The sequence below is a fragment of the Rhinichthys klamathensis genome, unplaced genomic scaffold (assembly GCF_029890125.1).
Source record: "Rhinichthys klamathensis goyatoka isolate OS25496 unplaced genomic scaffold, OSU_Roscu_1.1 h1tg000170l_1, whole genome shotgun sequence".
NCBI classification, from domain to species: Eukaryota; Metazoa; Chordata; class Actinopteri; order Cypriniformes; family Leuciscidae; genus Rhinichthys; species Rhinichthys klamathensis.
Window position 1 is genome coordinate 511,530 of NW_026606701.1, and position 24,040 is coordinate 535,569.

The following is a 24,040-nucleotide window of genomic DNA, read 5'->3' on the forward strand; positions in this document are numbered from 1 at the left end:
CAAAAAAACACAACCAAAACATGGCTTAAAAGACATTAGGCCTATAGCTTTATAGGCTAAGGGAAACTTCTGAGAATTATTAACTTTTAATGTGTTGTCAGTTATAGGAGAACCAGTATAACAGTCCAAGAAGAGTCTATTCCAACTAATTTGCAAAATATATTAAAAATTATCATATGTATCTGCTCCCAAAAGTCTTTAGAATAGTTGTAGAATTAGTTTCAGGTTCGAGGTTTGCAAAAAGAGCATAGTGTTGAGACGTTTTATTGAGACATCTTCTTTGAATTTATTAAGAAAATAATTGCAAAGATAATATCTCTCTCTCTACAATATTTTTAAATGAACTTCTTTTATCTTGTTGGGCAATAAAAACGTATTACTCTCTGACCATATTTTATCAAAAGAGTCAATAGACAAGAATCTTGATTGAGACGCTTTCTAATGGGAAATTTGTTAAAAAAATTTATCCAAAATATTAATAACTCCAATAAAAAGTTTGGCCCAACAGTTGAGTTATAATGGATATGTGTTTTCACAAGGTGAATCAATTTAGATGAGATGCTTTTCACAAGCAAATGGTAATCAGGTGAAGACACAATCCCTGAGAAGGAAGATTGTTGATAAGTATGAACCTCACCATTACTATTTAGCAAATCTGAAACAAAAATAATTCCCTTATCTAACCATTCTTTTTTAAATATAGTCTTGTTCTTTGATGGCAGATGTTGGTTAATCCATAGTATGAGTGTGGAGAGAAATTGTTTCATTTCCAAGCTTTTGATGACTGCTTATGGCCTGGTTTCACAAACAAGGCTTGGATTAAGCCAGGATTAGGCCTTCAATTAGGACATTTCAATCAATCAATCAATCAATCAATCAATCAATCAATCAATCAATCAATCATTTTATTTCTAAAGCACGTTTAAAAACAACATGAGTTGACCAAAGTGCTTTACAGACCCAACCTTACAAAACATATCAACACACCATAAAACAAAACAAAGCACTAAATAAACCACAGTTAATAGCAGCAGAGAAGAGATGCGTCTTCAACCTAGATTTATAACACTCAATGGAATCAAAGGATTTAATGTGTAAATATCAAACAGAAACAAAGCACAAACATTTGCGTGACCAGTAGCAACAGCAGGACATTTGCAAAATTATTTATTTACCCCCAACTCTCTTTGCAAAACACAGTCCTTGCTCCCCTCGTCTTCCCAACCATTTCCTGCATAAACTGTTTCTTTTTTCTTTTTCATTTTCGCTACAAATCAGTGCACAGACAATTTGTAGGCTATCTTTTTTAATAACAAATTCAGTGTCGCGCGAGAACTCCGGTCTCACGCACGCGTGATCTTCCGTTATTTCCTATCACTTCTCGCGTTTGTTTGGTTGTGAAACGTAGTTTGCGGACCAGGCAGAAGTTGTCGGTGATTCTTTCTTTTGTAAAGTCATGCAGTGTGAAAACTCCTGTCGCCGATCCATCGTGCAGTGTGAACACAGCAGCAACTGAAAGTTACCCCAGATAATCATGCAGTGTGAAAACAACAGTGACCCGATTATTTTGAAAATCGTGCAGTCTGAACTCGGCATTAGTTTTTAACCGAGATTTTGGAACATTTCAAAGGTTTGAGAGGATCTTAGTGGTCAAGCAGCAACATGGTGCTGTAACAAACTAGATATAGGCCTACAGGGGCAAGATGTAAACCTTTAAAAACCTTTTTTTTATTTTTTTTTTATTAAACGTGCCTTAGAAAAAAACATTACTGTGTGCATCTTGAGACAAAACAATGGCATTGACATATTTTAATATAGATCAATGCAAGTTGCTTTCCGTTAAAACAGCTCAAACCTGCATTTTAGTCTGGGACCGCCTTAAAGGTGCAGTATGTAATATTGGAGAGAGTTGACCCCGCCCCCTCCTCCTCAGACTCGACGCTCACGCAGGTTGCCAGACTGAGGACACACAACAGGAGCGAGCGAAATTGACACTGGCTACGTTTACGTTAATGCTAACATATTCATACTAAAAGCCAAAAAACTTTAAATAGGGCACTATTTGAGGGAACAGCTAGGGCTGGGCGATAAAACGATAACGATAATTATCGCGATATAATTTTTCTCGATAAAACGATATCAAGAGGTCGATAAATGTTCGATAATGTGTATGCGCCAAAAGCGGAACGAAACTCATTTGAACCGCGCGCCACACGGACCGTTTATCCGCTCGGCTCAAAGTCCAAACGCAGCGCGAGCTCACTAGAGCAGACGCGTTTACTCTGATCGTCTCGCTCACGAGATCAAGTGAGAAGCGCTTAAGTTCAGCGAAGAACACAAATGTCCAGTTTAAATCAGTTTAAAGGCAGATGAAACACCTCTGACAAACAGGAGAAACACTGCGCAGCGAAACAGTCAGAATCTGAATTGATACTGAATCCATTTAGCCTACCATGGATTTACTGTAACGTTAGCCTAGTAATATTAACTGCACCATGAAATGTGGGATATACATATTGAATTGTATAATATTATTAATGTAGACAATGTATTAAATGACTAATGGAATATAATTACAGTATTTCATAATGTATTTAACTGTTAGGCTACAGTTTTTCATACAAATACCATAGAAACCATAAAGTTACATTTTGCCATGATAGTGAGGTGCCATAGGCTGTACCTGGCTTTATCTGTGGTTATCATGATCTAAATGCATGATACTGGATGACCAATGGTTCATTTTAATAAAACTCAAACAGTCAGAATATTACATTTTACCAAATAAAAATGTGGTCCTTAAATTAAAGGCACACTATGCAAGAATTGTACCTTAATATAACAGCTTCAAAGTCATTTCGGTGGTAAACAAACTCACAGTAGGGCGAATCATCCTGGTAGTAAAGCTTGGGGGGGACGCCGCTGTAAAAACCAGCAATGCAAGTTTGAGAGGAGCGCCCCCGACAAATCTCGCGAGAATAACGACATGCTTTACGGCAACGACGTCACACACACATCAACAACAATATATGAAGCACGAAGACACTTGCGTGCATTTCAGACGTGATACTCGACGATGGAAAAAGAAAAGAAAACACGGTCGGAAGAGACTGGGAAAAGGAAAAGAGAATCTGACCGCGTGAGGAACTGGAAAAGAGTCCCTGATTCGCCCTCGCTATGTGTGTGCGTGTTGTGTGAGTGAGCGCGGCTGATCAGCGCGGCTGATGAGCGCCAGCTGTTTTGAATGAGGATGTCCGATATATTGTTTTTTTACCTCGTCCTGTCTATGTCAGATGGTAGTTGAGGCTACCAGGGTTCTACTCACCGTGTTCTCCTGCATTCCACTCCTGTACCCATGCAGTGGTTTCCTGAGATTTTCCCGGAGGAATTTCTACCTGTTCCTGCATATGTGTCTGCCCACTGCGTCCCTGTTTTTCCGAGCCTGAGTCTTCTTCTGCCTGCTTCCATTTTGACCCACACGGCTATCTACTTTTGTGCTCAATAAATTACTGTTTACTCGCAACTGAATCCTTTGACTATTTCCTTCAGAGTTGTGACAGTCCCACTCGGTCGGGCTTTCACTAGTGGGCGCGAGCTAAAAAGCAGCACTGGATGCAACAGCGATGCTGACCTGGCTATCTTGTTGATAGACTAGTAAATAAATCTCTTATTTCTAAACTTGTTTGCGTTCTATGTTGTTGCGCTTGCTTGTAGTATGTCATTTTTTTACGATGCTGTTCATTCATCCATTGTTGATAATTAGACCTGTCCAGTAATTTCCACATATGTCTAGCTAGCTATTTACGACAGTGCAAGTATTCCACAGCGACTATAGGGGTCGCTGTTTGACAAAAACACAATTTCTGCATGGTGTGGCTTAAAAAAAAAAAAAACAGATGTTACTGTTTTTGTTAATGAACATAAATTTAACATAGTAGCATTAGCTTGAGTGAGGATGTAGATTTACTGTCAACTCACTGTCAAATATGCATTTCGAGACAAAACATGTAATTTGAATATTGCAGCCTGCACTGCAAACTGTGCTGAAGAAATTATTTTTTTTCAGATATTTATTTTGTTAAGGAAAAATGACAAATGTTTGAATGTTCTAGCTCAGATTTTTAAAACCACAACGCTCTGGTTTATACAACTTTCACTTAGGAGCAAAAATCTGCCTTTAAACTTGAAAGAAATAAAGATTTGACATTTATCGTGATAATTATCGATATCGACTGATATAAAAAAAAATACCGTGATACATTTTTTTGGCCATATCGCCCAGCCCTAGGAACAGCCATCTGGGTGTGCGAAACCATTGTGGACGTTATTGAGTGCACTTATTCAATCTCACATTCAATCCCACTACTGGAACTGTGTTCTAGAAATAAATTTGATATTGATATGAGGGTAGGCAGGCATAGAATCAGAGGCATAAGCTACATGCAACACTGCAACAATAATAAAACAATGCATTGACATTTACTTTTTACTTCTGATACTTGAGTACTTTTAAAAACAAGTACTTCTGTACTTTTACTTAAGTAAAATTCGGTCTTTACAACTTTTACTTGTAACAGAGTAATATTTGACCAGTAGTATCTGTACTTTCCACTCAAGTAAGGAAGTTGTGTACTTTGTCCACCTCTGAGTACAGCGTCTAGGTATAAAATAGCCTGTACATAATTCCTTGCCAATGCATGAAAGCTATTAAAAATCTGAGTTGATGCACCCTTATTTCTCTTACAATCTATTTATGTTGCCTCTCTCTTCTCTTCTTCTTCCTACTGATTTATGCTGAAAATAACAAGTGTCTTCAAAATGTCTTTCTTGGATTGGTCAGGTCTTCGAATGCTAAAGTTTAAAAGATTTTTTTTTGAGCAGTGCAAGTATAACCCCTATTCTTTCAAGTTTATGAAAATGACAGATACAGAGTGAATTGTGGCGGTGTGAATGTATCCAAGGGTGCGTCTATCTATAGGGCGAAATTGTGCGATAAAGATTTATCAGAGTAGGCAGTGAATGTTGGACAGAGGTGAGGTTGCTGACACGATGTGTCAAAACAGGAAATCGGCACACTTCAAAAAACTCAAATGACATTGAAAGGGGACATTTGACATTGGTAAAACACCAGCACTCTAAGGTCTTTTACATCATTTGATGTAATGTGACCGCTACAAAAAAAACATGCAGAATTGGGAAAAGTATCAAATCATTAGGTTCATATATTTTTATTCATAATTTCAAATACACAGTTTCAACTAAAAACAATAAATTCAGTGATTGAATTAAAATAGCACAGTGTTCATGTGCATGTAATAATTTGCTGGGTAACCATGACGTTGCATTTGGGTTGAAACAATGTTCACAGAAAGCAGCCCTCTGTACTACAGGACATCACAGCACTGCCCCCAAAGGGAGGTGCATGTACAAAGTTAGGGAATGGAGAGGAGGAGCTCAATGAGCAGGTCAAAAGAAAAACAGCAGAAATACGTAGTAGAAACAGAAGAAACAGAACAGACAAAGAGAAAAGAGAGGAAGACATGGCTGAAAAAGACATGACCACAGAAGAACATCAGAGTACAGAAGCAGAAGGACCGGTGGACACGAAACCCGGCCAGTCTGGGTGGAAGGTAGGAGAGTGTTGAGAGGTTTGTTTATCTTTTAAAAAGACTGCAGCTAAATATTCATGTGTCTTTTAACATTGAATAAAAAATAAGATATTTAGCATTAATGTGGGTCTTGGTGGAGAGCAGTGTTCTTTGTGTCAGTGTTTAATAGCTTGTTAAATGCATTTACAGCATCTGAATGTTAGTTCAGATCAATGTTCATGTGGTTGATAGCATGCAGCCTGATAGTAACCAGGTGTTCACTGCACTTTGTGATACCAGGCCTGCATCTTCTGTATAGTGGTCACCATGTTTACACAGAAAGACAGAAAGATGTAAATTGGGTTTTGTAGATTTTAGATGCATTTACAAATGTGCTAGAATGTAGCCTACAGAATATCCTTTGAAAGCAGCCACCTGGCTTGAAAGAACCACGTGATGATTGTTTAACATAGGAAATAGCTTGATAAATGGTTGTGACTTCCTGAAGAAAAGAAAATCACCCCCAAATAAATTTAAAATGCAAGTTTTTTAATCCATTTGTGTTGGGACTATACATTAATCTTTTCTGATGACAACTAACTGGACAGTGGATCTGTAATTCCTATCATGCTGTTTTTTAATGTGTTTTTCAGTAAAGGGAAAAACATGTTGGTGTTTAATAATCAGTTATGTAGGACATTTCTGTAATGTTTTTATGATTATTTTGTGGTTACCATTGTGCTGAAGAGTGGTGCTTGTGTTTAGGCTACGTTTTTTGATTCAATGAGTGAGTAACAATTATACTAAAGATTCTTGTCTGTTTATTCTATACATTACATATAATAATAATAATGAATACAACTTTGTTAAAGTTTATTTTAATTGTCTTAAATTAAATTAACATTTACACAGAATTAGTTTAGGTCTGTACAATAAGAAAGAAACAAGTTCTTTCAAACAATGTTTTGTTGAGCCAACTTTATACATTTAAGTTCCTGTCATCTAATCAACAGTAATGCATGTTGCTAAAGTTCATTGAAAGGAGAGGAATATTCAGGACTACTTTCTTCTGACCTTTTTGCTGTTATAGCAATTCCAATGCCCCATAACCGATCGACGCTTTCCCAGGGAAGATATGAAGCAGATATGGAAGGATTGTCAGTACGAGAGCTTCTGGTATCGAGGTAAAGAAATATGTACTCATTTATACTATCCCTTAAAGTGATAGTTCACCCATAAAATGCCATCATCATTAACAGTCATGTTGCTTCAAACTTGTATTACTTTCTTTTTTCTTTGAAACACATAAGAGGATATTTTGAATCAATTTGGTTGGTCAAACAGGTTTGGTTACCACATATGGGAAACAAAAACAGACATTTTTCTCAATCTTTGTGTTGCACAGAGAAAAGAAAGGGTGAGAGTGAGTAAATGAGCTGTGAATTTAAGTTGGGTGAACTAATCTTTTAATGGAAATAGACCTGATATGATGTTTCTGTTCAGTTCAGTTACACAATTTGTATAATGTCTTAGGTGAAAAATAAGTCAAAACATATCAAGAGGTTCCCCTCTGAATGATCTTCACAGGTTGTTTGCTTTGGTAAAAAGGGATTTGACAGGTACATGTATTTTCAAGAATGTTTGTCCAAAACAAGAGCCAATGGAGTAAAACAGTGGTGCATTTATTATCCAGTGCTTATGTTTTGAATTTGGTTTAACCCTAGCACTGTTTGTGTTGGGGGAAACATAAGCCTCAAGTTTAGTCTGACTCTGCCAGTTGTTTGCCGCTGACAGTGATCTGTGACCCAGTTCTCCATTGAGACCAAATCTCAGAAGGTAAAAATGTAAGATATGAGATATTGATCGGTATACTGTAGCTTCCTTTACCATCGTCAGTGCACTTCTATAAGCACCCTTTTATCCAACCATCCCCTTTGGAGAGCGGGAACCATTTCCAAAAATGGGTGTTGGAACCATTTGGTATTTAGATATTGAATTTGGAATCATAATGTAGCTTTTTAACCTCTGACCTGTTAATGTCTCCACAGCTCTTCCGCTCTCTACCGGGAGCGTGGCTGTGACTGGTGGCCTCATATACAGCGGTAAGATTCAGTCTGTGAAAAAGCATTCATAACACAAAGCTGTTGGGTTTTAGACATAGAGTTCAGGGGCAACGGTACTAAAAAAACTCTGGTTACAACAGTCTGTCAGTCATGCATTTATGAATGAAACACTTATTCTTTAAATAGCCTATAGGGTTCACACAGAACGCATTTTTGTTTAAAACGAAGGTAGTGGAACAACTTTTAACTTGGGTGCAGAGATTATCGCAACATTTCCATCTAGCTCATGTTTACACAGAACAAGAATGGAAAAGCAACGTAGTGGAATTGAAAAATGCTTTCTGTATGAACAGCCCTTATAAAGTCTTTAATTCACTGATTTTTTTCTTTTTTAATTTTGATGAATTGAAAACAGATAATCCAGTTTGTAATTTACTGCTTTTATAGGTGTCTGGAAACAGTCCAAGCGATTTGGGTATTTCCCAAAACTGCTTTGTAAGTCGCTTTTGAATAATAATGAAATTTCCCACCTCATATTATTATGCATGCTTTGTATCATCGATACAGTGGCAATATACAGCTGAAATACAAACTCATCAATCTACTTTCCTCTGCAGTGGCGGGTATTGTGGGTTATGCAGTAGGCAAAGCGTCATATACTGGGGCCTGCAAAGAGAAGTTCATTAATAAACTGGGACCAGATTTCACAAAAGGCTTTGGTCCTTCTGGATTTGGACCAGGTGGTTATAGACCTGGACATAAGTAAGTATAAAAATGTGTGGATTATACATGTCATTAACGTGTTGCATGATGGGAACTGAAATCAATTTTTAGTAATGTCTGTTCATGGTTTCCTACAGACACTGCATCCATGTGTGTGAAAAGTGCAAGCAACAAGAAGAACAAGCTTCAACAGCGCCGCGGCCTAATGCACCCACTCAGAGTTGAGGTATTTAAAAAAAAAAAATTTAAATAAAAACAACACACACACACACACACACACACACACACACACACACACACACACACACACACACACACACACACACACGCTATATCTAAACACAAAAGATCCACCTAAGTCAAGTCAACGCACGCTAAACCACACCTACCACTCTGGCGTTGTTCATAAGGATAACAAAGGCTATGTGTAATCAAGGCTAAAGGTAAATATATTCGTTTTTCTGTTGCAGGATCAACGGGACACTGCTCATCACTCTATGTATTTTTTTTTTTTTTTCTAATAAAAAATAAATAAAATGTTTTCTTCTTTGAAAATGACGCAAAAGAAAGCAGCTGAAATCATCTTGAATGGACCTTAAAACTAACTAACCAGCAGGGGGCGCCAAGACACTGCAGCTATAGTAGATGTGTCAAATGGCAGCGATGTTTTAGCACTAATAGTTGTGGTGTTTGTGCATGAGGTGGATTTGAGGGAACAATCAATAAGGAATTTATGCTATTGTAGATGTTCTCAAGTAGTGTTAAATCTGGTACTAATGAATCCACCTCATAAGAATAAGCATAATGCTCTTCTTTGTAAATTCTTATAGGGACGGTTTCCCGGACAGGGTTTAAATTAAGACAGAACTAAGTAGCCTTTAATCTGGAATCGTGGCTTAAATGGCTTTCTGAAACACAGATCAACTAACACCTAAGTTATGAATTAAAATAAACAAGATTAATTTAAAACCAACTGTGATAATCTGAATTACCATGACAGAGGTTGCCAATAAAACAGGAAATTAACCAATAAAATCTTAAAATTGCATGGAACTGAGAAGCTAATCCAAGGAGAACAATGGGAGAAAAGGATCGCAATAAATCTGTATTGTTTATCCTTTTGATCTTTCATTAAAAAACTAACAAACCTCTCAACAAGTAAAACAAATGAAAGTGTGAGGTGGGAGGGACTCTTGAGTAAAATATCTGAAGTATATTCCTATTCATATTTACAATTTTTAGCACACCAGGGTACAATTGTCCAGCCATGACTTCCTGTTTTACAGGACTATTAATAAGAGGGAACAAAAAGGTCAAATTCCCTAAATCATCCACCACAATGAGTAAAACCAAAGAATATAGTTCTGATGTGCAGCGAAAGATTGTTGAGCTTCACAAATTTTCAGTTGTTTTACTTTACTTTTTTTTTTTTTTACTTCAATGAAAGGTTGTTTTTTCTGATTTTTTTGTTCATATTTGCCAAGGGTGCCAATAATTCTGACCATGACTGTATGTATCTATCTTAGACTAAGTACTGGTAAAACATGTCTTCTTTGAGAAACAACGTTAATAATAAGTTAAACCTGCCTCATGGTAGGTTTGAATTAAGCCTTAATTTAGTTCCGGGGGTATAGCTCAAGTCTTCCTCCAGGAAAGAGACTAACCTCATATTGTTATAAACCAATATTTGCTCAACTTTTCTGATTCTTTGTTTACTAAGTAGAGGGAGTGGAGGTTTCAGTTCAATTTTATGACAGTAAAGAGTTGCCTTTTGAGTTGAATCATAATATTGTACAGCAGAAAGAAGTCATCCAGATCACAGACTCCTTTACAACAAAAAAAACAAAACAAATATATATATATATATATACATAATTACCTTCACAAACAAGGATTCAAAGTACAGTGAATGAATTACATTTATCACAGGTTTTAATTGAATTTAACATTTAATTGTGAATCTTAATCAAAAGAATAAAAAAACGAAAGACTTTAAACCTCAGAACATGTATATCTTTATCTCCAGCTCAGAGGACATGACTGTAATAACTGCAACATCAGTGAATGCTGTCATTATTATCATGGGTCCAAGTCTAAATACCTCTACTGTCTTAACCTACAACACTGTCATAATCGTCACTTGTGCACAGCTTTAATGTTGTCTGGACTATAATTTCAGTGGATATATCAACTTTGACGCTTTTCTTCCATCCCCATTTTCCTGGGTTTATATTGAAGAATGTCGTATCTAAAGTACTTGTATTTATTTATTAACAAATCTCAAGCATATTTGGACAATGTTCTAATCAATAAAACACTGATACTTTGTTCAAATGATTTAGCTTAAATCCACTTAAAGCTAGAAGCCAAGAAGATAAACATTTGTTTTCAAACCACATATGCCATCAAAAGCATTTTTATTCTAACAAGTTTGCATTAATCATTTCCCAAACTACGTTTTGCTCCTTAAAATACAATCATCTTCAGCAGTTCAGCGTTTGATTGCAGCTTTTGGTCTGATCTGGCAGAACGAGGCGTGACAACTCCACACAAGTCACTGCGTATGGATCTTGAGCTCTTCAGACAGTTGATTCTCCAGGTCACTCTTACTCTTCCCAAGCATCTCCATACTGGTTCTTTTTAACTGGAGAGGTAAGAAAAAAACGCTTTATGGATTAAAAGATACAAGGACATTGAGATTATTAAATAATTGCTAACATTTTACAAAAAGGTTCCATTAGTTAACAGTGGTTAATGCATTAACTAATAATGAGCAATACATTTGTTACAGTATTTATCAATATTCATTAAATTTAGTTAATAAAAATAAAACTTCATTGTTATTTCATGTTAGCTCAGGTCTATAAAATAACACATTTTGAATTATGTATTAGTAAGTGTTGATATTTAGATGTATTATTCATTGTTGGTTCATGTTAACTAATATAGTGGAACCTTACAGTAAAGTCTTACCAAATAATTATTAACGGCAATGTTCATACAGATGCCATATCATTATGCATCTTCATCAGTCATGTCACTGGAAGTATTAAAGGGATAGATAGTTCACCCAAAAATAAAAAATTCTGTCATCATTTATTGTTGTTCCAAACCTGTATGAGTTTCTTTCTTCTGTTGAACTAAAAATAAATTATTTTGAACAATGTTGGTAACCAAACAGTTGACGGTAGCCATTGACTTCCACAGTAGGAAAAAAATATATACTATGGAAGTCAATTGCTACCATCAACTGTTTTGATTACCAACATTGTTCAAAATATCTTCTTTTGTGCTTCTTTCTCAGAAATTCATACAGGTTTGGAACTACATATGTGTGAGTAAATGATCCATCCATCCATCTTCATCCGCTTATCCGGGGTCGGGTCGCGGGGGCAGCAGTTCCAGCATGGGACCCCAAACTTCTTTTTCCCGAGCCACATTAACCAGCTCTGACTGGGGGATCCCAAGGCGTTCCCAGGCCAGTGTGGAGATATAATCTCTCCACCTAGTCCTGGGTCTTCCCCGAGGTCTCCTCCCAGCTGGACGTGCCTGAAACACCTCCCTAGGGAGGCGTCCAGGAGGCATCCTTACCAGATGCCCAAACCACCTCAACTGGCTCCTTTCGACGCAAAGGAGCAGTGGCTCTACTCTGAGCTCCTCGCGGATGGCTGAGCTTCTCACCCTATCTCTAAGGGAGACACCAGCCACCCGCCTGAGGAAACCCATTTCGGCCGCTTGTACCCGCGATCTCGTTCTTTCGGTCATGACTGAGTAAATGATGACAGTCTTTATTTTTGGGTGAACTATCCCTTTAACTAGTGTATTCGCCATCAATTGGCAATCCAATACAAAACAGTTTCTGAATTATTTCATGGATGCTTTGACATTTATATGTTAAATATTCAACAAGATAAGGCTAACTCCTAACTTTACTGGCTTTTAGAATCCTTATAGGTCTCACAAATCATTGTTGCTATAGACTTATACAAATTTTAGGGAAATCAGTTACTGAAGCTCACCTTCCTTAGGTGCCGCCACCTCTCTTTGTGGTTTCAGCAGTGTTTCAGCTTTTTGTGTGAGAGTGACCTCATAGTTCTCTCTGTTCTTGCTACGCAGTTCCTCATACAACACTGGCTTCTTCTTAGGCACATCCTCATCTGGATAGAACGGCGCTTTGGGATAAATGTAAACTACTTGTTAAACATCTACCAATCAGATGACAAATTCTTATTCAATGACGCATGTCCTTCCTCTTTGCCAATTTATATTTGTTTATAGAAGTTTGTATGATTATACATGTTGTTCTGGTGGTCATGTGCAAGGGTGGCAGTACCTTGAGAAGAATTATCATCCCTGATGTTAACGGGACCAGAATCACTGAATCCAGAACTAAAAGGAGTGGGGTCGTATGATTGGGAGGGGCTGCTGTAGGTATAGTCACTTGTGTAACTGCTGTAGCTCTCAGGCATAGAACTGACTTCTGTTGCAGGTTGAGAAACAGACTCAGAACCAGACTGTTGAGATTCTGATGTGTTTAGCTCTGAAAATTCTGACTGGTTTGTCCTTAAAAAAAAAAAAAGTATTATTATTGTGTGTAAAAATTACTTGTCTTAAAGTGAATTACTTAAATAATAAATGTATATTTGTTTTAAAGGATATGTTAGATAAAATATCTATTTTCAGTACCTAAAAAAAAAAAAAAAATATATATATATATATATATATATATATATATATATATATTATATATCAAAATATAGAAACTGATAAGAAAAAGTGTGCAATGCTGTGCATGTAACATGTTCTTACGCAGAAGCCATGTTAGGCAGACGTCCCTGTCGTAGTGCCTCTCCCAGTGGGGAGTTCTCCAGTTTCCTAAACTTTTCTTGACAGACCCTCATGTAAGACATTTTCCCACCAATGTATCCAAATATGCCAGCCACTGCATAAAAATCAGATACATTCAGTGGAACTTGAAAAAATGTTGCCTTTTAATAGTCCTCCATCTTCATATAACCTGGTTTTAAGTGTCTTTCTACAAAATTTGTACCGGCTGTTGTTCTTGATACTCACAGGCAACTTTTGGAAGAGAGCCAAATCGGGGTGATGGAGCAAGTATTCCTGATGATAAATAATAACAATACAAGATTTTTTTTAACCTTTTTACAGATTAAAGACAAATAAAATTTCTGTCCATTTATTCTACCTCATGTCATTCCTAACCCTTAAAATGTTTGCTTCCATTTCCATTTTTGATGTGCTCTATGTATGCATGTTGAGCAATGTTCATATGTGATTAAAAACCTAAATTAAATCTGTTCATCATGTAAAGCGATCATGTGTCTTTAGAAGACTTGGATTAAACCACTCGATTCATATAAATAAAGAAAATTACATAAAGAAATCCATAAGGATATCTTTATGAACATTTTGAAGCATCAAAGTTTGGGTGGAATGGACTTTCAAAGTAGGGACAGAAGTCCATCACGTTTTATTAAAAATATCTTAATTTGTGTTTCAAAGATGCATGAAAGACTTATGGGTTTGGAACAACAAAAAAGAATGAACTGTCTTTTATAGTTATTTGCAATAACAAAAATCATTATAATTGAGATTGAACACACTTTCAAGAGCAATTTCTAGCTATAGCATATCTAGTAAAAAAAAAAAGTATATTCCCTATAGAACTTCCCATTACTTTTTAAGATTTCATTAATTCCAAGACTTTTCCAGTTCCTACAATTCCCAGATAATTCTAGGTTTTCCATGACAATGGGAACCATGAGTAAAGAGAAACTGAAATATTGGACTTGAACTCACCTCTTGATACCATTACCTGAGTGACTCCCATTGCAATGGCGGAAAATGGCAAGGCTGCAAATAATAAGAGAGCAGACATGTTCACAAGCATCTTTCTTAAGTATATTCTCATCAGAAGCAAAGACAAAGCCTCTTGAGACAATACCTTGCAAAGTAAACAAAATAAAGGAACGCTCAAAAATGTTTTGCTGAATATTAGTCAAGGTCCAGTATACTACTCACATCTGTACCATAAGCTTTCTGAATTGCACTCTTTGAAGACACGCCTCTCTTCTTCATTGGGAATGTAAGCAGCCCCAAAAGGACCCTGAGAAGACAAAACTATGCGTGAGGAAACTCTGAAAATTCCCTACTATAAACGATCTAATTGATCCTGTAAAAAGAAAACCGAGCACACACTTTGCTTTTGAAGTACTTCTGCATGAGATACAGCAGTAGAGAGAGAATGTTTGGTTTATAAACACTGTCTAGTGAATTTACTGCCTAACGTTACCTTACTGGACGCATGTGGGACTTGAGCACCCGGAGTGAATCCAGACGATGCTTGCGACATGACTGATTCAAGAGGCACAGTGCGATTACTAAAACAGTATTGTTTTCGCAGTATCCATAGGATTACACGGATAACTAGTCAACAAGACCAACGACACACTTTATTACATGACCTCCAGTCGACTCTTATCAGCAACAACACTAACCCGGAAGTGCAGGAGTTAAGCCGGAAGCACCAAACAAAAATCTCACAACACCTCAAAATATTTGGAAAGATGTTATTTATAACGGTTGTTTATTCTATTCTTTGTTTTCTGTATAAATGTTCATTTGATAAAGAATGCTTTATTGTAAATTATACGTCGACAAATGCAAATACCAATTGTAATTCACGAATACGAAAGAAACAAAACATTATTTAACTATCATAATCTAAATATTTGTTTCTGTTTCTTCACCTGCGCGAGTGAATTTGACTGTATATGTGAATTGTTCTCATAAGATTTCATGAATATTTTGTCTACGTTTAATTTGTAATACACATATCACATTGAACGTCAGTTCATGTTTATTATTCGAATAAAAGATACAGAAAAACAGTAAATGAAAGTCTCAAATATAAAGCGGTCAGACAAACATATGTAAAAGTATTGAATATTCCATAAACTTGAGCACTAACTAATATTTATTATCTTATCTTATACCCTGAATAAATACTGATACTGTAGTCTGAAAATAGAAAGAAACGAGATTAGATTAATTGAACAGATACAGATATTTGCGAATGATTTAGACAACTTCAGAGAAATAAACTTACTGTCAATATGAGTATTAATCGCTTTTAGGGTTATGTCAATAGCCATTTAATTGCATCATCTATCGACTGACCTCACAACGAAAAAGTAAACCTCATAAACAACGAACAGCAGCGCAGCTAGGGGTCTGATCTAAAAGTATTGCATTTTTCTAGGCTATGTACTTATACACAGTGTACGAACGTGTATTTTGACAAACCGAGGGAATTATCACAGAATAATGTTCTACAGCCAATCCAGTAGCAGTACGAGTTGATTGATGGCTGAATCAGCAAATAGAATGGTCCGTTTGTTAAGCGTGTGAATACAGTGCATTCATCGCTTCGAGCACGGGGAGGGGCTTAGCTCCGCAATCTTGACACCGCAGCTCCCCTATCAGAAGAGCGGATTGTCAAAGCCGTTAGCCAGCGCTGCTCCAATCTGTTAGACAGGGAGGTGGGCACGTTGTCATTCGTCGAGTTTTTAGGTGTTTTGCTAAAAAAGACCGAGAAGATTAGCTATAGGATTGAACGTTAGAGTTCAACGGATGTAAAATGTTGTTATTGTAAAGCTCGAGTTGGTCTCGTCATCTTTTGGAAAGAGTCATCGGGTTTCAGCGCTAGCGCGAGGAGGCTAACTGACGAGGAAAAGCGCAGCTGCTCTAAAAAGGTAAGAAGGGCCGAATTCTTTTTGACTAACCTCAAATAACCGACGTCTAATTTAAGACCGAGAGGGCCAGCTCTCACTTTTAACGCTTATCGGTTGTCTTATCAGATGCACTTTCTCTGGTGGGAAATTATCAGTTGCAGTTGGTAACGTTAGTCAAGTTATGTTATGTTGACCTGCATTTGAAGCGAAGAGATGAGTGGAGTCAATGGCTGTGTCACAAAACCCAGTGAGCTGTCTACCTAGACAGCGTTTTTGGACATCATTGGTGACGTACATGAGTTAACCAGACCATATGAAGCATTAGTCTTAATGCACAGTCCACTCTGACTTTTTATAGAGTTTTGTGAGACAACCCTACGTTTAACCAATCAGAAAAACGGGAGAAATGTGTCTTTTGGGAAACATGTATGAACTTTGACTGAAGGGAGACAGTTACAAAGCTGTAGTTTGGTGGAAATATCAGTCATCATATAAAGATCTGCGGTATTAGTTACAGGATGTTACTAAGCTGTGTTTTAAAACCCACCAAGTTCATTGACTACTCTCAACTGGTTTGAAACCACCAGATTGACATTGAACGATCTTTTAATTGGCTTTCTCTTTCATTTCCTTTAATTAGAAAAAAGTACGAAATTGTAGTAAAAACCCCTAAGCTGTTAGTGATGGAGTTATTAATCTGCAGACATGGCTTTGTTCAATACAGACTACCTATTTCCCTTTATCTTGTCCATCTAATAAAATCTGTCACTTGAAAGGCTCAGTGATGTTTATTGTGTGCCTTATGCAAACATGTGCATGAGTCATAAATGATGTTAACAACTCTAGTGTCCCAGCCAGCCACTCAGTATTTGGTGTGAGAGCAGCATGTTCAGCAGTGAGAAGAGTTCACACTCCCGATCACAGCTTTGAGAGGAGTGTGAACTCTTCCTGCTTCCTGCTGAACATTGATGCTCTGAGTGTCATGACAGTAGTGTGTCTCTTGTAAACAGTAGTGGGGATTTTGCATTGTTGTTAAATACTTGGATGTCCTTATTTCAGTTAATGGTCCTATATCTTGATGTATAAATGTAGAAATATATTTTAATCTGAAATCTCTGCATGCTTCAATGAACTCCGGCATCAGAACCAAAAAGCCTTTTAAATGGAGTTATCGCCATAACAAAAATTGTATCACGAGACCAGTAGCAGTGAAATTTCATTATTTTTTAAGCCAAAAACGAATATGCTATAGAATTGAAAAAGCTTAGTATTAGTACAAATATGAATATATTAAATATAAACAATGCTTGTTTAAATTTCAAATTAAGGAATTGTAATTAATATAATAGAACACTACCATTAAAAAGTTTGTGGGTCAGTAAGAATTAAAAAAAGAAGAAAATTATACTTTTATTTAAGCAAAGATGCATTAAATTGATTAAAAGTCACAGTTTACATTGTTACAGAAATTCAGCTTTGCTGTTACAAGAATAAATTGAATTTTAAAATGGAATAAAATAGAAAACGGGCACATAATATATATATATATTTTTTTATCAAATAAATGCAGCCTTGGTAAGCATAAGGCAAAAAAAAAAAAAAAAGTAAAATATCTTACTGACCCTAAACATCTTAACAGTAGCGTGTATATTTGTCCATGTGTATATATCTATCTATCTATATATATATATATATTATATATATATATGAGAAGAAAAACGCAATATTCCATAGCTTGAGATAACAAGATAACTTGTTAAATAGTGCGATATTCGAAATGCGATACAATATTGCTTTAAGTGTGCAAAATAAATGTTAATCATAACTGAAAATTATATAACCAATATATGTGTTTCACATTCTTTCTGGGAAAAGAAAGCATCACTACAACTTCTGAAAAGCAGTGTTTTAGTAGTATAAAAAGTAATGTCACATATCTGACAATGTCATTTGAACATCAATATTAAAAAAACTTTTTAAATACCAACAACTCTTTGGATAACTTGGTAAGACCTCAAGAACATCCAGGTAAACAAACAAAACACTTGAAACTAGGGATGGACGATTAGTTATTTTGTTATTTTAAATGATCTTTGTTATTGAAAATGAAAATAGGAACAAAGAGGCGAAAAATAATTTGTCTGTCCACACTAGACGCGACTCGACTGCGAGATGCGTAAAAATCAATTAAAACAACTCACAGCCAATCAGAACAGCGTGTGGGCGGGCTCTCGCGGGAAGTGCCCAGCACCAGAGAGTATTCTTGACGGCAATCGCAAGAAAATGGATGGGTAGGCTACATAATCAAATTCACAAATATTACACCATTTAAACATAATTCAAATACATGGGCTACTGAGTTACTAAAACAATCTTTGTCAAATATTACACTTGTTTCTTGGTCTTGTTTCCATTTGTTTAATTTCAAGATCTGAGGTGAACTATCCATTGTTGCTTTTACAGCTACAAAGCTGGGAGCACTAAATTATATTCAAAGTCACATTACATGCTTTTAACATTAAATAAAGCATAAAAAGTACCTGATTATCATTGCCACACTTTGTGTTCGTTGTTCCAGCGCGACGTTGCAGAATAATAGAAACCGTTTTGAAAATAGAATCGTAGCGTGTCGCCGCCGTGGCTGGTTAGGACAAAAACTGATTAACCCTCAGAGACCTAACGGTATTTTTACAATAAATTTTCCGTCTGGTGTTATTCACTAAAAAAGCTTGTAAAACATCAACCCTTTTGTGCACAGACAATTGACACACACCTTTTTTTTTCAGGACAAATTGAACTTTCAGCATATTTGTGTTGCATTGATGTCACCTGAATGTAAAATAAGTTATGGGACCACAAAGACAAATGAAAAAATAAATCGGAAATTGAATCACTCAAATATTTTTTGAAATCACACACAAATAAATAAAAGCTAAGCAAATTTCCTCTGGAAAACCGTGTGTTCATGTCTTTGGAGTCCTGGAGCACAGGAATAAACATTATAACTTGTACAGAACCAAAACTATTTACATTTTTCCAAAAGAAGTCCAGGAGTTTTGGGCCTCATGAAATTCACTGGTGCCAAGCCAAAACAGTTCCTATCAGCAATCACAAAGAGGGCCACATCACTAATCTAGTTCCTCATCGGTCAAAAAGCTCTGTTCTCCTGAAAATCCATCATCCTGCATGGCATCAAAAAAGGCCAGCGCTGATTTACATCCATTTTTCTTTGTGTTTCTCTGTGAAACGCGCGTCTCTTTGTGCGTCTCTCTCTCCACAATAATATCAGAGCTTGGTTCGTGCGTTCGTGACGATGAGAAATAAACTCGCACCAATGTTTACGACGGATCAGCCTGTAATTGGTGAACAACCATCACGTGAAAACATCACGTGATATCCAAAATGGCAGCTTGCATCGAGCTAGCGGCAAAAATGACGGAATATTTATAAATTATGGACATCAAGAGGCTCATACTTGGATATAAGCGTTTGGATTTATTGCTGAAAAACTCCGAAAGGATGCACAAGTTCCAGGCTGGATAGAAAACCTTCTGTAAAGGCTAGAAAGACACCAAAGACACCCCCGTGATGGCTAGCTCGTTAGCTTTCTGCTGGAAAAAACGGTAAGAAAATCGATACAATTTTCATCAAATTATATAAATATTTATCGGAGGTGCCGTGTGACGTCGTGGACGATGCCGTCGGGCTCTGAGGGTTAACAAAAGATACCTTTTATCGCGTGTCGCGTGTATAGGACACGGTGTAAGACGTAACAGACTGTGTTTACATGAATACTCGCCAAGACAGGGATTTTGACAATACTGTGTGTGTATTTGACTGTTCAAGTGCAATAAGCCACAAAAGAGAACTGAATTGGGGATCGCACACGGTCAGAGAGGTGTCTTTCTGTGCTCGTGCTTCGGGTGTGTCAGACAGCGCGAGCACCGCAATGAGTTGTTTTCCGCAGCTTATTGTGCTTAATGACTAAAAAGCACAGATAAAAGCACAGATCTGATATATCTAATGAACAATACATTGCTGCTAGGATCATCCCCTATATGACAATTTACACAGTGAGCTGTTTCAATATTTCAAGAACTCTTTCCTATTAAATTTCTCACAAGCATCCACTGACTGTCACTGTACTGTGCTATTTACATTGATAACCTAAATTACCTTGTTTAAGATGTGTTCTCAGTAATTGCCTCTTCGCTGGAACTAATGCCCCTTGCTAATTAGTTCCACATAAATGAAAGAGATATCTACAGTGCAATAAATTTGTAATCCCATGGGATCATTTTGTCACTTAGGAGGGAGGGGAAAGGGATGAATTGGCTTGCGACTCCTCCATCCTAATTTAAATTTAAACGTGCCTGAGGTGGCAGTGTTTTTACGCCCTCATGAACACCCTCTTCTTGTTTAATGCATTATTAAGGGCATAATCACAACAGCTGCAATTAGAAAACATGATATACATTACAGACGTGTTTTGCATGTTTGCATGGCATGTGAAACATATTCTTCACTTCTTTTTTGTGCTTTACTTTTGCCATGAAAGAATGAAACAAGAAACCAAAACAGTGAGGGCTTTTCATTTTGAATCTTCTGTTGTCTGGTGCAGTATAAAGGGTCTTGTAGGAGTGGGGCCGGACAGTCTGGTGTAGGTGGCAAATTAATGCACGTGGGCATTTTGGAACTCGGGCCTTACAGAGCTGGATTTAACCACAAATGAAAGGGGCATTTTAATGGCCCATCTTTTATTTTCCCAACAGAAATGAAATAATCAGACATCGTTTTGCCCCTGGCCACTTGTGCCCTTCAGGAGTGTTACGTAATTGCATTTGCTGAGTGAACTGACACAGAGTCTTGTATTCGGCAGACCGGCGAACGATGGGGATGACTGTCATGACCATATTTTCCATACGCCTACTGTGCTTAGAGCTTGCTGTTGTGACACCGCAGATCTGCTGTCAGCTGTCTCGCTGAGATTGGCAAGAAAATGAACACAGCACTCCTCTAGATAAAAGACTGTTATATTATAGACAAATGACGTGAGGGACGAGGGTTATTCATAAAAATGTAATCTTTAGGGACGAATCCTAGGAATTCATAGATGTAAAGCTGGCAAATTGACAGCTGGGCTCTGCACATGTACTTTACTATGTGATTATCTGCATGATGCATGTGTTCATAACTTCAGTTGAACAAAAAAACTTCATAAATTGGTCATAAAGTTTGATCTGATTTATCACCTGGCCTTTAGCATCGGTCCACTTTATTGTTGAGCCCTGCTGTGTATGCTAAAGTTTGCATTGGGTGCTGGTTTGAAGTACTGCAGTAGGGGAAACTCTATCAGCATGCACAGGGAACAGAATGCATTATTAATGTCCAGGCTGCCGGTTCTGTCCGACCCTGACCAGTTTATATTTTCTTCTCTCCCCAACAGAGTGTCCCCGACTCCCTCCCATAATTTATCCCTGTGGCTCATGTTCTGATCTCATACATGCTTGCATGATCTCTGCCGTCTGGTTCTTTCTCCATAGTTAAGACAAGGACAGGGGATTACTCTTACTAATATCAGCATATGAGAGAGAGGGAGATTTACAGAGGACAGATAAAAGCAGACTGAACTGTTTCTCTCCCTAATGCAGTCAGCAGCTGCTGCCAACCTATAATCTGTCTGTCAGTGTATGATTTTTGTTTTTGTTTTGTTAATCATAAAAGGACTTGCACAACTCTCTGGGTAAAAGCAAAGCCATGGCCATAGTCTAACTGAGAGAAACTAAAAGTTTAATCTTGTTTCAGGGTCGAAGGTAAGAGCGATGACCTAGTTGCCCGGTTTATTTTCTTCAACCAGCTTGGCCTTAGCAACATGGCATTTTGTTTGCATATGTGTGTCTGAACGTTGGTCTATAAAGGTTGCTTATCAGCTTTTACGGGAAGAATGAGTTTAATGTTTTATGTTCTCTGGAGCTCATTTGCATTGTCGTTCAAGGTGCTGTATGAAAGAAAATGACTAATGTTGTCATTTATGAGCTCATTTTTATCTCCTACAGATATCTATTATGGATGTATTGGGTGCAATTTGAGAATTGGATTTTTAGGTGTTCAAGCACGAAGTGCTGAAAACCTATTGTAATTGTACTGATTTTTATTATTATTATTATTATTATTATTATTATTCTTCTGCCGTAAAACGCATCGTGCAGACCAAACCGTAAGAGCTAGAGACTTGAAACTTTGTCAGATGGTAGTACAAAAATCGAGGAGAGCTTATCAAATTATGAGCCCGATTGGCCCATAGGTGGCGCTATAGCAACCAATTGCGCAAAACTGCTCATAACTCCTAGACCGTAAGTCGTAGACTCAAGTGTCTTATATCATTGGAAAGCTGGACTCCTGACTTAAAAAACGTATATCTCCGATTTCATTTCCGTCATGATAGATTTTCCGCCATTTTGAATTTTGTCAAAAAACGACTTTTGCGAACTAGTCCCTGGTTTTTCGCCCGATCGGAACCAAACCAGTGCACAAATGTTCTGTGGAGTCTGAATATAAATTATAATCGAAAAAAAGTTGAAATTTCTATTTTCGGTCGCAAGGGGGCGCAAAAAGAACGTTGTGGGAGGAGCCTATTTTACTAAAACGGCTATAACTCCAGAAGTAAATTAGGTAGGTTTACCAAACTTGGTACAGGTGTGCATGACTTCAATCTGAGGTCACAGTAAAAAAATTGCGACGATCGAACACTAGGTGGCGCTATAACATGAAAAAAACATATAAAGGACTGACCGTTAGTCCGATTGACTTGAAAATTGGTATGCAGTGTCTTGGTCCAAGGCCCCATGTATGTCTATGAGGACATTGGCGTATCTCAAAAAACATGGCCGCCATCGACCAATGAAGTTTGAGCCCCTATGAGACGAGGTTAACGGAAGCCAATCGGAACGAAACTCGATGGGCATGTTCGACTCATGGCCTAAGAGGTCTGTAAGAGTTTTGAAAGAAATCGGCCACTAGTTGGCGCTAACGAGTTTTACGGCTCTGTAATCACGTGGTGTTGCACACATCCCCCCAAAATGCATATTATTTGATAGATCTCCTCATGGTGAACAACTTTGCCTCTAGAACCATTGCTGTCAATCAAATCGTTCATTAAATATTCACGAATATGTTAAAAACCTACTTTTGCGAACTAGTCCCTGGTTTTTCGCCCGATCAAAACCAGACCAGTCTAGGACAATTCTCTGGACTCTCTAGATCAATAATTATCAAAAAAAAGTTGAACTTTGCCCTGTGGTTCACTGTAACAGGGTCATTTAGAAAAGGGGCGTGTCAAAATATACTCAAAAGCCTATAAATCATAAATGAAAACTCAGAACTTGACAAAAATTGATGAGCATATGTGTCATACCATGGTGAGGAAGCATGCAAAGTTTCATGGAGATCGGACCATAGGTGGCGCTATAACTGTTAAAAAGCTTTAAAACCATGTATTTCCTATGGTAAATTGCCTGTATTGGCTGTAAATGGGGTTTTCCATCTATGATCATATAATGTTCATATAATAATGTTAAAACCAGTGCAGTACAATTCTCTGGACTCTCTAGAGCAATAATTATCAGAAAAGGTATAACTTCTTCATTTGGATAGCTATAATAGGGTCACTTCAATATGTAGCCTTGACCAAGTGTCCCCAAACGCCTATATCTCTTCAATGAATGCTCAGATCTTCTTCAAATCAAGTCAGAACATGTGACACATGACTCTAAACAAGCGTGAAAAATTTCAGACAGATCGGACAAAATATGCCTCTATAACAATTAAAAAGGTGCAAATGATATGAAGAATGGCATGTTAAGCCAATAAGTGGTATTCTACTGCCCCCTGCTGTTTAAAATAGTCATTTTGT

General features: G+C 37.2%; 3 protein-coding genes across 6 annotated transcripts in view; 2 read left to right on the forward strand and 1 right to left on the reverse strand.

Moving 5' to 3' along the window:
• The first annotated feature begins 5,525 nt into the window (after positions 1-5,525).
• The window catches only part of ociad2 (OCIA domain containing 2), a 40,452-nt gene continuing 21,937 nt past the window's right edge, over positions 5,526-24,040 (forward strand). Inside the window, exons 1-7 of one of the 2 annotated variants that reach the window (XM_056259827.1) lie at positions 5,526-5,630; positions 6,679-6,772; positions 7,637-7,690; positions 8,099-8,146; positions 8,269-8,413; positions 8,512-8,600; positions 8,845-8,932. In XM_056259827.1, coding sequence (XP_056115802.1) covers positions 5,541-5,630; positions 6,679-6,772; positions 7,637-7,690; positions 8,099-8,146; positions 8,269-8,413; positions 8,512-8,599 — 519 coding nt within the window. In that variant the 5' untranslated portion in view covers positions 5,526-5,540 and the 3' untranslated portion in view covers position 8,600; positions 8,845-8,932. Of the gene's footprint in view, positions 5,631-6,678; positions 6,773-7,636; positions 7,691-8,098; positions 8,147-8,268; positions 8,414-8,511; positions 8,602-8,844; positions 8,933-24,040 lie in introns of those variants that run through there. The other variant, XM_056259828.1, reaches the window with a different exon arrangement.
• Positions 10,106-14,866, reverse strand: ociad1 (OCIA domain containing 1). 3 transcript variants are annotated; one of them, XM_056259825.1, is made up of 8 exons: positions 14,688-14,866; positions 14,417-14,501; positions 14,195-14,248; positions 13,448-13,495; positions 13,184-13,316; positions 12,708-12,937; positions 12,394-12,531; positions 10,106-11,018 (listed from the first exon to the last, which is right to left on the reverse strand). In XM_056259825.1, the coding sequence occupies exons 1-8, from the start codon at positions 14,745-14,747 to the stop codon at positions 10,981-10,983; spliced, it is 786 nt and encodes a 261-aa protein (XP_056115800.1). In that variant the 5' UTR covers positions 14,748-14,866; the 3' UTR covers positions 10,106-10,980. The 3 variants fall into 3 exon arrangements, with proteins under 3 accessions (XP_056115800.1, XP_056115798.1, XP_056115801.1); XM_056259823.1 differs by having other exon boundaries at positions 12,394-12,546; XM_056259826.1 differs by having other exon boundaries at positions 12,394-12,546; positions 14,693-14,760.
• The window catches only part of fryl (furry homolog, like), a 144,129-nt gene continuing 135,970 nt past the window's right edge, over positions 15,882-24,040 (forward strand). The window contains exon 1 of the mRNA XM_056259821.1: positions 15,882-16,149. The gene's annotated coding sequence lies outside the window, so the exon portion shown is untranslated. The remainder of the gene's footprint in view (positions 16,150-24,040) is intronic.